Raw genomic sequence first — 13,321 nt, 5'->3', positions numbered from 1 at the left:
AACATTTTGTTATTGTAAAACAGGCAGGTTGTTATACAAAAGGACGGATTTCTTCACTTGTACTTTAATAACGAGAAAGGCACAGTCAATAAATGGCACTAACAATTCGTTCTGCTTCGCCTGCCGTAATTGAAAAGTAAGTGATGCAGAACTTTGGATGCTTTGCCCTTTCTTCTTTTTTCTCTCCATTTATTTCCTTTCATTTTATGTCACTGTTTGAGTCAGATCTGCCATCAAGTCCTGAGCTGAAAGTGCAGAGATGAAGTTTGCTCCAGGGATAAGATGTGGGCTTATGGACCGCAGGATCAGTAGGGGCCAACAGACAGAATGTACTTTCAGTCCATCTATTCTGCTAACCACCACATCTGCAAAATGACAGTGATTGTGGCAGTAAAAAGAACATCTCAGTCTCAGTGAACGAATGGCTGAAGACCTCTGGGTGGACTGGGGCCCATGGCGTGTTGCTGGGCAGAGCGGTGTAACTGATGCACTGTGAGTAGACTTTGCAGAGACGGGGCTCAGCGCGCAGCGAAAGGATTATTCTTAATCTAATCTGCCCCTCAATGGTTGGCTTGTCCTGCACTCAGAGTCGCTCCAATAAGACTACCCAGATCCCCTGGCTGATGCGTTCAAGTGGCTCCAGTTCAGGACAGAATGTATCAAATGTGAATTTTGCTGAATTCCAAGCTGCTGTGAGCAACTTTCCAGCAAACAGATCTGGAATTTTATTAAAAATGATAGTTCATCCAAAAATGAAAACTCTGTCATCATTTACTCACCCCATGTTCTTTCAAACCTTTATGACTTTCTTTCTTCTGCAAAATACAACAACATTCTGAAGAATGTTTCAGTTTTTACCATACAACGAAAGTCAATGGATCCTAAACCAACACTTCACCATATCAACTTTTTTGTATTTTGTAGAAGACACAGGGTCATATAGGTTTCGTAGGACATGAGTAAATGATGACAGAACTGAATTTTTTGGGTGAACTCTTTAACATGAATGCTTGTTACGTTTTTTTTTCCTTTTCTTTTTTTTTAATAACAAAAAAGGTTCATTCCCCAATAGGTTACTTTTTCAAAACTCTTCACACAGTTCTCCTTACAACTTTCAGCTTGGCACAGCAGCAAATTCTACATCTAAAATGCACTAAAACTAAGTAAAAAAAAACAACAAAAAAAAACAGTTCATATACGTCTCAAATCAAGTCGTTCTTTCATAACACTAGCAAAGGTTCTCACCCAACAAACACACTTCGACACTCACAATACAATAACCTTAAGAAACACTATAAGGTAGCATTATACAATTTTTTTGTCAAATTTCTTTACAAAACAAGAATGACATCTCTCTACTGTTTAGAATTCACTGCAGTATATGGTCCATGTTTATATTACAGTACAAAATTATTTGTAAGTTGTCCTCTTTTGTATCGATGGTAATGAAACTGAAAGACTGTTTCAGCATCCCAGTTCGCATACTATCTGTCCTAAATAGTATTCGAAATTAGAATGAGTGTGTCCTAAATCGTAGTATGTTGAAATGAGTATCCCAAAGACACCCGGATGGTCTGCTATTTCTGGTTAGAATTCGAAGTGCAGATCCGTGCACACTCTATGCACATAAGTAAGTGACAGAGCAGTCTGTTAAAGATCCAGTTATGATGAAGTAGTACTGTATGTCCCAAAGCTTGCCTACTCTTCTGCTACACACTCAAAAGTATGTACTTGTTCTTTACAAAAACAGTACATTTTTTTAGAGCATAGTATTAGTAGACAAATTGGGATGAAGCATGTCACTTGTGTAGGTGTTTAGCTAAATCTAAATGTTTTGATATTCATTTTTTAGATTGGGAATATATTTTAACATGGCATTACTATAGAAATGTAGCCAATTGCTGTCTTATTCAGTTTTGTACGATGTTAGGCTTTGAACTTATGGTTAACAGTTTTGAAAAAAAAAAAAAAAAAAAAAACGATGTAAACATGCAAAATGGCCTGTAGGTACATAGAGTTTTAGCCCACATAGACTGCTGTTGTGCTCACTGTGCGAAAAAGTGACCTAAGTACTGAGAAATGTGTCTTAGCGGTTGTAAAAAAAAAAAAAAAAAAAAAAAATTAATAAATTTCATATAACAAGATAGCACAAAAATTTGCATAAAACTAAAATTTTCAGTAATTTCCTTAATTTTAAAGTTGAACAAAAAGGGGGGGGGGGGGGGGGATTCAGTTTTAGTCTAGAGCACCTCGTGAAAACACCAGGAGACGTGAAGATTTAGGGAGAAAAGCAAGATATTTTGACAAGAATAGTCCAGTGGAATAATTCATTTAATATTGTCCGTTAAATCAGGTGACCAATATCTCAAGACAGCATGATCTTTTTTCACACTTTCACAGCAGAGCATGGCGCTAAAGGTCATGGGTTTGATTTCCAGGGAACTGTTTTCAAAAAATGGCATTATAATGTTTTTCTAATATATAAAACTAGAGCATGACAGAAAATTTCTATCAAGGTGACTTATAATGATTATTTGTAGTGGACCGCAACACTTCCTGCTCCTGTTCTGTTCATATTTTTCTTATAAATAAAAAATAACACATACTAAAACTAAAGCTAAATATGTCCTCAAGATTGTCAAAACACAGACCAAGCCAACAGCTGATGGGAGACAGTCATGTCATTATGAATTTCAGAACATGATCAAAACCTCTCACGCGAAACTCATGAAAACAGATCAAATAACACCGCGGCTTTGCCCGACGCTCTCTCACGCGCAGTTATCAAACAATGAGTACTTGAACTAAGTGTCTGCTCCCCCTCCACCTCTAAACACACACTTAGACTGGTGATGGTGCCTCATAAACTGTTTGGCAGTGTCGACATTATCAGCGGCTCAGAGTCAGACATCATGTCCCTCCAATTAGGGCTTCACAGCTCCCCTCATTCATCTTTATTGGTGATACATTAGCCACCATTAAATAAAAGACATGGGATAATCTCCATAATGATGTGGATGATGAAGCCGAGTGTCGGAGAGGGAGGTAGGAGCTCTGTGACTAGAATAGGAAAGAGGGTGGGTGTCGGGCGAGATGATAGCGGTGGGCCTGTTTTGGGTCAGTGCCCGGGAGAGGATGAGGATGGTGATGAAGGTGGGGAGGGATGGACATGAGGAGCTGTGACAGCAGCATTAGCCGGGAACACATTAGCCATTACCATGTAGCCAATCAAAACAGCGCACCTGTGCCAATCGGGGAGACGGACAGACGCTAGCCCAGGTGCGCGTGTGTACGCGAGCGTCAACGCTGGCTGGCTAAGTATAGAACCAGACGGTGCGCTCCAAACCTGCCGTTTTTGCCAGAATCTGTGAAGCACAGAGGGGGACGTCAGGGAACGTTTAGAGAACATTAGAAATATGGTTTAAAATAAAGGCTCCAGCATGTTCGGGGAAAAAGTCGCCGCGTGCCGGGTCCGGAAAAAGTTGGCGATGTCATCTTCTATTGACCAAACAACTTAAAAGGCAATGATCTCTTCTTGTTTAATTGAACTGCCCTTAATTACGTTACTTTATTTTGTCCTTTAATTAGTGACTCATGAATAATTGATTAGCCGTGAAGTCATCAGTCGGGCAATAAAAAAAGTGATAGCGCGTGAAATGAACAGTAGCCCCGAAACGGAGCTCCGCTCGGCTCTGTTAGTCACTGATGCCGGTTGCCCTGAGACAGACTTCAAAACTGACAGCCCGAGCAGACGCAAACTATATTGTATAACCGCTCCTCAATCTCATCATCAAATATTTACAGGGGTATCATTGCCAGCACGGTGTCCCGCTGTGCATTCTCCGAGTGGCGGCAGGGGGGACATTGATCTTCCTTTTAAAGAACCAACGAGAGCTTCAGAGATGTTTCTTATACTTCGGGCCTGTTCGGTGTGCTTCATCTGGATTTTTCTGGGGCGTACACTATCGATCCGGTCAGGTCAAGAATCTGCATCACCTCTCAAACCTCCAAATATGATCTCTGGGCTGCATTAATATGAAAGACTAGACTGTGCTTTTCCCCTTCGCCCTGGATAATGTCAGACTCGCACTGAGTGGACACTTCATTTGTCCTCATTCTGTGCAGACGATAAACTGTGAATATTTGATTGCTTGGAGCTGATTACTGGATCCATCTGTGTGATAAAGACATGTCAGAAAGAAGTCATAAAGGGTTCACTAGCATAGATGACCATATATAATCATTATGCTTTTGTCAAATAGATATAGACTGCCACCTTGGAGTCTGAGGGCTAAAACTGGTAGCAAAATGAAGCATTTAATATTTATATAGAGCAAAATTACATAAATATTAAATTAAATTTTGCATTATTTGTTTTGAGTAAATTTCAGCAATATAAAATTAAGTAAAATCTACTTAACTTAGCAATATAATATTGTGAAGTAAACTTAACTTTCTCTTACTTCCTTATTATTTTGATCAAATAATATGACCTAATAAATAAATAATAAATAATAAATTTATAAATAAAAATGGTTAGTTCCTGTCCTTGATTCTGATTGGTCAATAGCTGTGTTTTATTCACAATAAAACACGGCTATGACCGCTTCACCCAACGATTCTATGTATCACTACACAACACCCTTAGCAACCCTTAGCAACGTAAACTGTATGTTCTCAATTGATATTGTTAATTGAAGCTTACTGTATTATGTAGAAGAGTATTGTGAGAAAAAGATCGAGTGAACAAGTTTATTACCTGCATTCAGATTTAGCATTTTCCTTCAGGTCAGTCCTATGTTCATAATAAAAAATCTGTTTAAATGTCCGATGTATCATCTTGTCCTTTTAACTTTTAAGGGGTTTTCCCGTAACTGACAGCGCTAGTCAAAGCATTTGTCAGTTGCGTCTTGTTCCGTTTTCAAAACAATTCAGTCTTTTCAATATAAAAGTCTTCGCTACTGACTGACACACTCATAAAGACAGTCTTTGCCACCATCTAATGGCATGAAAATGTAACTTCTGTTGCTGTTTATGGTCAGGGACTATTTTTTCCGGTGGAAGGAAGGCTTTTAGTGAAAGTTTACATCATGAAAGTTGCATTGATACATATTTCTGGCTTTAATATTTGTATTGTGTGGTAACCGTTTTATAAAAGCAATAAGGTACTCGAGGCTAGTGCTGTATCATGAATAAGTCATGGCTGAAGGGGCCCGCTTCGCGTCGTGCCTAACAACGCCCTTGAGCCGTGACTTATTCACGATACAGCACAGCCTCTCGTACCTTATTGCTTACATATATACATACATATATATACATACATACATATACATACATATATATATATCAACACACAGTATACAAAACACACCTGGATTGTAAAGTTAAGGAGATTTTACTTTCCTGAATTCGAATTGAATTCGAATTGAGATAACATTGGATGCAGAATTGTATTTCGCATTTGGATATAGAAAAGTAAAATGTTAAAATGAATTGAAATAATATATATATATATATATATAAATAATTGTACTTTTTTAATAATAAAAATGCCAAGACAAACTTTAGATAGATAGATAGATGGATAGATAGATGTCATAATGCTCTTGTCATGGTGCTGACATAGATTTTGCTCATTTGCTATTAGATAAGACACCTGGTAACAAGAAGGCCCCGCACACTCACAGCGTGACATCACACTTCAGGAGCAATTCTTGTCATCCTGGTTCTCATCCTCTCTTAAGCAGTCTCAGCTCTTCAGCCCTAATGGGAAGTGACATAATGTTTACATAGAGTAGCTAATTTCTTGTCCAGATTTACTAGGTGTGCTAATATGACAGCGGTAAAATCAAGGCCTATAGTTGGCCATCACCGTGCACTAACGTTCGAGTGTGCGTGGGTGGATCCGATAACAGGGCAGCGGCAGGTGGAGCGTGAGAGCGAACCGCTCTTTGTTGAGCCGACACAAACATAAACACACACCAACGCATGCCACCATTTCACCAGGAAAAGAATTAATGAAGTGACCCTGCAAACGAGGCCTGGCGGTAACCAGGTAACCACATCAAGTCTCCGCTCAAGCTAGCAGCTGAGAACGAATGGAAGAAATCAGCAGAGAACAAGCGGGGGTAGTTCAGTGCGAGTGGCGATAAAGTCTCACAGGATAATCCATGTTTCTTTCTCTCAATCACTGTTTCTTTGTCCTTCTCTGACTGTGTAGGTTCCTCATCTGAACCCACCTCTATTATTCACTCTCTAGCAGCAAACCAGTGGCCAATGTTCATAAAGTCAATGTGAATTGTCATATGCAACACATTTTACTTTCATAATTTGATGTATTTCTGAATGAAACATGATGTTTGGGGTCAGTAAGATTATTTAAATATTTTGAAAGAAGCCTCTTATGCTCACAAAGGCAGCATTTATTTGATCAAAAAATATAATAAAAACAGAAATATTGTGAATTATTACAATTTTAAAACATTTTAAATTGTAATTTATTTCTGTGATGTCAAAGCTGAATTTTCAGCATCATTACTCCAGTCTTCAGTGTCACATGATCCTTCAGAAATCATTGTAATATTCTGATGTGCTCAGGAAACATTTCTAATTATTATCAATGTTGAAAGTATTTGTGCTGCTCAAAATTTTTGCGGAAACCATTACTATTTTTAAGGATTCTTTGATAAATAGAAGTATTTTGTAACAATGTAAATGAGAGAGAGAGAGATTGGCAGTACCTTTTATCTAGTATGCATTGTAGCTGGGGTCAAATCAGATAGAGTTTGATCTGATTACTTTCTAGAATCACTATCTGATCATTCTTTAGTTCCTGGGCTTTCCATAACCATATTTATGTCTCACATGGAACCCTGCCTTCTCAATATGACTATTGGCTGAGCTCTAAAATGAGCAAGAATTTGCAACAATGACTGACATTGTTTTGAAATGTAAGGACAAAATCAATGTGTCTGATAGTTCAACTTTTCAACTTTACAGTCACAATCCTGTCTTTTTCAAATACTGCACAGACAGTTCTGAGCTTGGTTCATTATGTTTATTAAGTATTTTCACAGCTCAGTAGTAGTTTGTGAAGCCGTTTTCGCTAGCAACAAATAAAAATCAGTACACCTTTTGTCATTGACGAGTGATTCCCTGCTCTTGAAAAGTACCAGCCGCCACTGCAGGAAATAACAAAAGGTCTTCCGACCTGAAATCTCACTCTTTTTTTCCCCCTTATGGATTTGCTGCACTTGGCAACGACAGTGGCCCTGGTGACAACGAAACAGTCATCGCTGTCTAGTCTGTCTCTGCAGAAAGGCTGCTAAAACACTATTACATTTTCCCACAAATCTTCCCTTTTCTCACGCACACAAACACACGCATATGCACAAATGGCAAGCCGTGAAAAGAGAAAGACAAGTTAATAGCAAACAGCACACTGCATTTTCATTTAGTATCTTTAGCGTGTTGTTTTGTTTTTCACACGGTGAACAGAAAAACCCATGGCTGATTATGTGAAGAAGGCGTGAAATTGTGATATTTGCATGGCTGGGGATATTAACTAGAGGCACTAGTTGTTGAAAAGCTTCAAGGCTGGGCTCCAGACATGTTTTTAAATAATGGTTTAATGATGCATATTTTACAAATATTTTCCAAGCCAGACTAGCGGCGCACCCTGTCTCTCTCTTTCTCTCTCTCCTCCAGACTACATTAACGCTCTTATTCTTTCTTCATTAACAGGCTCACAGCCCTTTCGCTATGCTCCTTTGTGTGCATTTGGAAAAAATCAACTGGAAAATAGACAGCATGAGGCAGCCGAACAGACGTTTTAGTTTCTCTATCTCTGTGTGGACTCTACCAACCGCTGTTCATTATTTTTATTCATTGTATACGCTTTTAACCACCTTCCATCACTCAGTCAGTGATTGGGATGTTAAGATGAAATATCCACAAAGAAGTTTAAATGTGTTATGATCATTCCCCCATCGCACTTGCTGTATTTTGCTCTACATCTTCTCCTCTCTGTCCCCTGATCTGTGTCTTTATGCCAAGCCTGGTCCCTCTGCTCCAATAAAGGCAGATCTCACTGGTGCAGGTATTGGCCGCTGTGAGGTGCAGCTGTCCAAGTTGCTGCTTTGGCCCGGAGTTGCTGTGGCCAGACACAAAAGCACAAACATCAGGGTGTCTGGCCACACGGCCCCAGTCCAGAGACCATCAGGCTCAGACCTGTTTTACTGCTGGACGCCATACAGACACCATCACAGAAATGGCCAAGAAAACACTCAGGGACACATTTGCTCAGAGCAGAGCAGTGGAACTGGCTGAGAATGTGTTTTAAACATTTATATCAGAGGGCCACTGAGGCTGGTCACTCAAAAGAGGAGATTCACTGAATATGTGACATTAGGCCAGACATTCTTATGCAAAATACAATGCAATAAAGCAATAAACAATGAGTTACAGTGGTCGAAAAATCACTTAAATGCACAAAACTTTGATTGACATATCGATCTGTAATGTACTAATTCATAATCCATATCACACTAACTATATATCACTATATATATGTGAATGTGTGTGTGTGTGTGTATATATATATATATATTCACACACAAGTATGCGTGTAAGTACGTGCATACCGATATTAAGCTATATATATTATATATATTGTGATTAATCGCAATTAATCGTTTGACACCACTACTATATATATGTATGTATATATATATGTATGTATATATATATATTAAAGGCACTTAAAAATCTTTGAATGTTATTGCATTAGATAATAAAATATTGAAGCAAAAAGCAATTTTTAGACATTTAACAATTAACACGCTCTGTGAGGCCTCTATTGCCAGCAATGTCACTGAACTTCAAAACACTGCTTTGAATCTTTTATTTTGATTCAGTGATTCAAATTGTCAAACTGCCAAACTGCTGAAATCACGTGACTTTGGCGCTCTGAATCACTGAATCGAAACAAAAGATTCGAAGCAGTGTTTTGAAATCGCCCATCACTAGATATTGTTGAAAAGTCGTTATTTTGTTTTTTTGGCGCACAAAAAGTATTCTCGTCACTTTATAATATTAAGGTTGAACCACTGTAGTCACATGAACTGTTTTAAATATGTTTTGATTACCTTTCTGGATCTTGAGAGGTTCGGTGGCATTGCTGGCAATAGAGGCCTCACTGAGCCATCGGATTTCATCAAAAATATCTTAATTTGTGTTCCGAAGGTGAACGAAGGACTACGGGTGTGTAATAAATGACATTATTTTCATTTTTGGGTGAACTAACCCTTCAATTAATATTACTACTTATTTGAGGAAGTCCAATGTAACTAGGTCACCTTAAAATAAAGTGTAACCAAAGTTTATATCATAACTACTTTATTTTCATGCTTTGTGCTGTGTCAGGTGTAAAAGTGTCATTAAAAAAAAGCAGCTGAACAGAAAAAACAGTATTAAACACTGTTTTTCTCTGACTGGGAACCTTTACAGGCTCTCATTACAGAGATGATTTACATATATCCACACACAGATGAAGACATGAGAGCACACATGTGAGCGTGTGTGTGTGTGTGTGTGTGTGTGTGTGTGTCTAGCACTGAACAAGAGCTCACAGCCTTTGAGGAGATCTGAAGGTTGTCTAATATCTGTTCTCAGAGCAGTGAGCTTGCACATCTCTCCAAGTCTCATGAATGTAATTGACCTTTTTTCTGTAACGCTGCTGAGATGGTGGCCATGGGGGGGCAGTGACACAGAGACTAAACACCAGCCAAGCAAAGTTAATTGTCCAGCTGAACAATAACGCAACGGAGACTGCAGATATGAAAAGGGCATTCAAATCAATAGATCGACAATAGCCTTTCCGAAAAGATGGCTGAACTCAATTTTCTGGCCGCGGACACCCTCTAAGCTCCAGACACACTGCAGCCCCCCTTTAAGACCACCACAACCCGTCTATCACAGTGCCCAATCCTCCTCCACAAACAGAGAGATTCTTTGTGTGTGCAGTATTTGCAAAGCTTCTTTTTTGTCTTCCTTTTTACTTTTATATAATTATTTTATACATTTTTACACACACACACTATATATATATATATATATATATATATATATATACACACATACATACATATACTGTACATACATATACTGTACATACATATACTGTACACACACACACACACACACACTATATATATATATATATATATATATACATACTTGTATACTGAATTGTTATCGGTCTCTTCTTTCTTGCATATATTTAACCATTTAGCTGCCATAATAAATAACTGCAAAAACAGTTATTTATTCTTGTGCACAGTCGACAAAAAACAAACAAAAAAAACATATTGAATGTCACAATGATGCTAAAAAGCATTTAATTTACACAAAACCACATAGTAAAACCTACAGTAAACTTCATTAAAACTTTACCTATTCTTTTCATGCCTAGCCAGCACTGATATTTTCTTCAGTAAGTCCTTTCATTCTAGATTTCCTTCATCCCTTTTTTTTTTTTTTCACCATGTACACAGTGTTTAGTTTGCGTTCTGCATTGCGATGGGAACGGTGGGCAAGGCTAATCATTCTTTAGCTGTTCTGGCCTTAGAAAGGTCAGCTGTTTGAAATGTCAGGCTTCAATGGAGCCAGATTCACATCGTGCTGCTCAAGTGTCCAATTAAAGAGGGTCTGGCAGGGGTTGAGTGGGAAGCACTCTTCACACAGGAGAGCTAATGAGGGGGCTAGGGCACCGAGACCCCCCTCGGCACTGATCTACAGGGCCTCAACCAGAGCGGCAGGTTCTGACCAAGGGGCCGGCACTCGTAGTACTCTGAAAAGACCTCCAAGGGCACCGGGGAGGACATGGCTTGATCTCATTAAGGACTATGGATACATGTATGTTAATTTTTATCATCCCTTTCACACACACTTACATAATATGTGGATAGGTCGGCGTGTCCTGTTGCAGTATCTGTCTCAGTCATCTAAGAGTGCAAGCTGCTTTCCATATAGCAGGAAAACAAGTTTCCGTCACACTCAGCATGGACAAACGCAGGTCGGAGGTCACCGCAGTCGCATATACACTTTGCACACAGAATCCTAATAAGCAGCCGGGCTGCAGGCTTATAGAGGAAGACAGGGACGGATGAGCTCATTTACAGGGGCGATTCTTCATTTATAGCAACTAAAATACCCCGTTCACCTCATCAATAAGTCATTAGGCCCATCTGCAGCCCGGTGATCTAATACCAGGTTTAGTAGTTGTTCTTTCAGCGGTTAGTTTTAATAACTGCATTCGGGGAGTTCTAGATCAGCAAAAAGCGCAACGGCTCTCCAGAGCCCCTCTGCAGTCTGCCTGTGCACAATTGTGGAGTTTTTATGGAGAAAAAGTAGATTTTACTGCTCGCTGAAATCAGCAAAATTACCCTCCCAAAATGGCAAGGGCTATAGAATCAGGAGGGGGGAAAAAAGTCACTTTCATTATATAACCCCAAACAAGGTAAGCTAAAAACCATGTTGCACCATGCATGTCTTTTGTAGAGTTGTGAAGGTCAGCGGTACAGTCTTGTGTGGCTTTGGGTAACAGATGCTGAGCAAAGCTGGGAAAATTAGCCTACTCCACGTGCCTTACATAAACATTATTTTAATCAAAGTGTATTAGAGCAGCCAGATATTTTAGACATATGGGGGCTGCATCCTTCCTGGCTACCCCATCTGTCTCTCCCAGAGCTCTGAATGCAGTTTTAGCTTTCACCCAGATGCATTGAGGAAACATTCAGCTTCCCATAGAGACGCAGAAGCACAGGCTGTACTCGCTGCTCTGGGACAGGCACGCCCGGGGTGCTACGATGGGATCAAGGAAATGCTGACGAGTTGCGAGAAAAGGCCTCGTTTTTGCAGGTTTTTGCTCTTGGGGTGAAGCTGATGCTTGTTGTGAGAAGTAAGAGAAGTCACAAAGCCCCCTCAACCCATCCATGTGATGCCCTCTTAGAACACAATCCTGTCTGTGAAGCCCCTTGTAAGTATACAATGTTGTTGTGTGGTGTACTGTGCAGTGAATAACAAACACGCATGCACACAAACCAAAATACGCATACTCACCGGGGTTGGTGATGGTCAGAAGATCTAGCCTTCGTTGTTGCTGAAAAAGAAACAAAGAGACATCAGAGGTCTTCTGTCAGAGAGATGAAATAGATCTAGTCTGAGACATTTTTCTTTTTTTACTCAAAAAATCAAAGTTTGTGCTGTCTGCCTGTTAAGCACATTTTGCTCCCTATCTCTCTCTGGAGACATAAAAGTGTGTCATGCATTTTACATCAGTTTTATGTAAATACATATGCAACGCATATATATCACTCTATGAAACAGAATGGTTCTAAACTTACACTTCTCTTTAGGCCTATTCACAGCAAAAGAGGTTGAATCAAACAATGCTTTCCTATCAACATGTTCACACACAAAAAAACTGGCCAATAACAAATAAGAATTATATAACTCATAATCAGAGAATGATCCGCCAATCAGAGACGTTTTGGTTACCATGGAAATGTCAACTGACCCTTCGCCGGGGGTTCGATTGACAGGCGATCTAACCAATCATAATGCCGAATTCGCCATTTTGTCTGACAAAGCAGTGAGGGGAGTTAACTTAGTAGATTAAAGCTGCAGTCCGTAAGTTTTGCCTCTTTGTCAGCATCTCTGTTTGAAACCTACAATTGCAGTTATTTGCGCAATTATCATCTTTACGTGGGTTGTGCATCTGCACGGCTCCTCAGCGCTTATGAATCTAATGTTTGCTGTCAGTCACCGCAACGGTGTGGATACTGTACTTCGGAATCACGGATTGAAGTCTTGGAAGTATGACCAAAATAAGAATTTTCACTGGAAAATGTCATCTGAACAAGTAAGTAACAAATCTGCCACTTTTGTTCTGACCAACTGAGAAAATAAAGCATTACAATAAATCACGCTACCAATGGTGATTAAATCTAATGATAGCTTAGCTCATATCACATCAAACTGTGCAAATTATTATTGTTATACTTTGTTCTCAAATTGTTTTTGTTAATAACATCAGAATTGCGTGACTACGTGTATTTAGTGTGTATTAGTGTTATCTGTAGATTTCAATTTCTGTACAGTCTAATCTTTAGCATTAATTTGTCATATCAGACAATCCACCATCAAAATGATAAGTTTAATAATTCCAGCTGCTGTGAGAAAAGGCTATAAATGATCCGCCACCTGCATCCTCCTCACATGCTGGGACTCCTTTATGTAAACAGACGTGACGCAAAGACGA

General features: G+C 39.2%; 1 protein-coding gene across 1 annotated transcript in view; it reads right to left on the bottom strand.

The window, feature by feature from the left end:
• The window catches only part of agbl4 (AGBL carboxypeptidase 4), a 359,863-nt gene that overhangs the window by 101,643 nt on the left and 244,899 nt on the right, over nucleotides 1-13,321 (bottom strand). Inside the window, exon 6 of the mRNA XM_051904378.1 lies at nucleotides 12,121-12,160. Within this exon, the coding sequence (XP_051760338.1) occupies nucleotides 12,121-12,160 (40 nt within the window). The remainder of the gene's footprint in view (nucleotides 1-12,120; nucleotides 12,161-13,321) is intronic.

The sequence above is a fragment of the Ctenopharyngodon idella genome, chromosome 8 (genome assembly GCF_019924925.1).
Source record: "Ctenopharyngodon idella isolate HZGC_01 chromosome 8, HZGC01, whole genome shotgun sequence".
In the NCBI taxonomy this organism is placed as follows: domain Eukaryota; kingdom Metazoa; phylum Chordata; class Actinopteri; order Cypriniformes; family Xenocyprididae; genus Ctenopharyngodon; species Ctenopharyngodon idella.
The sequence above is the reverse complement of the archived record's forward strand: the minus strand, read 5'-3'. Positions and strand labels throughout refer to the sequence as shown.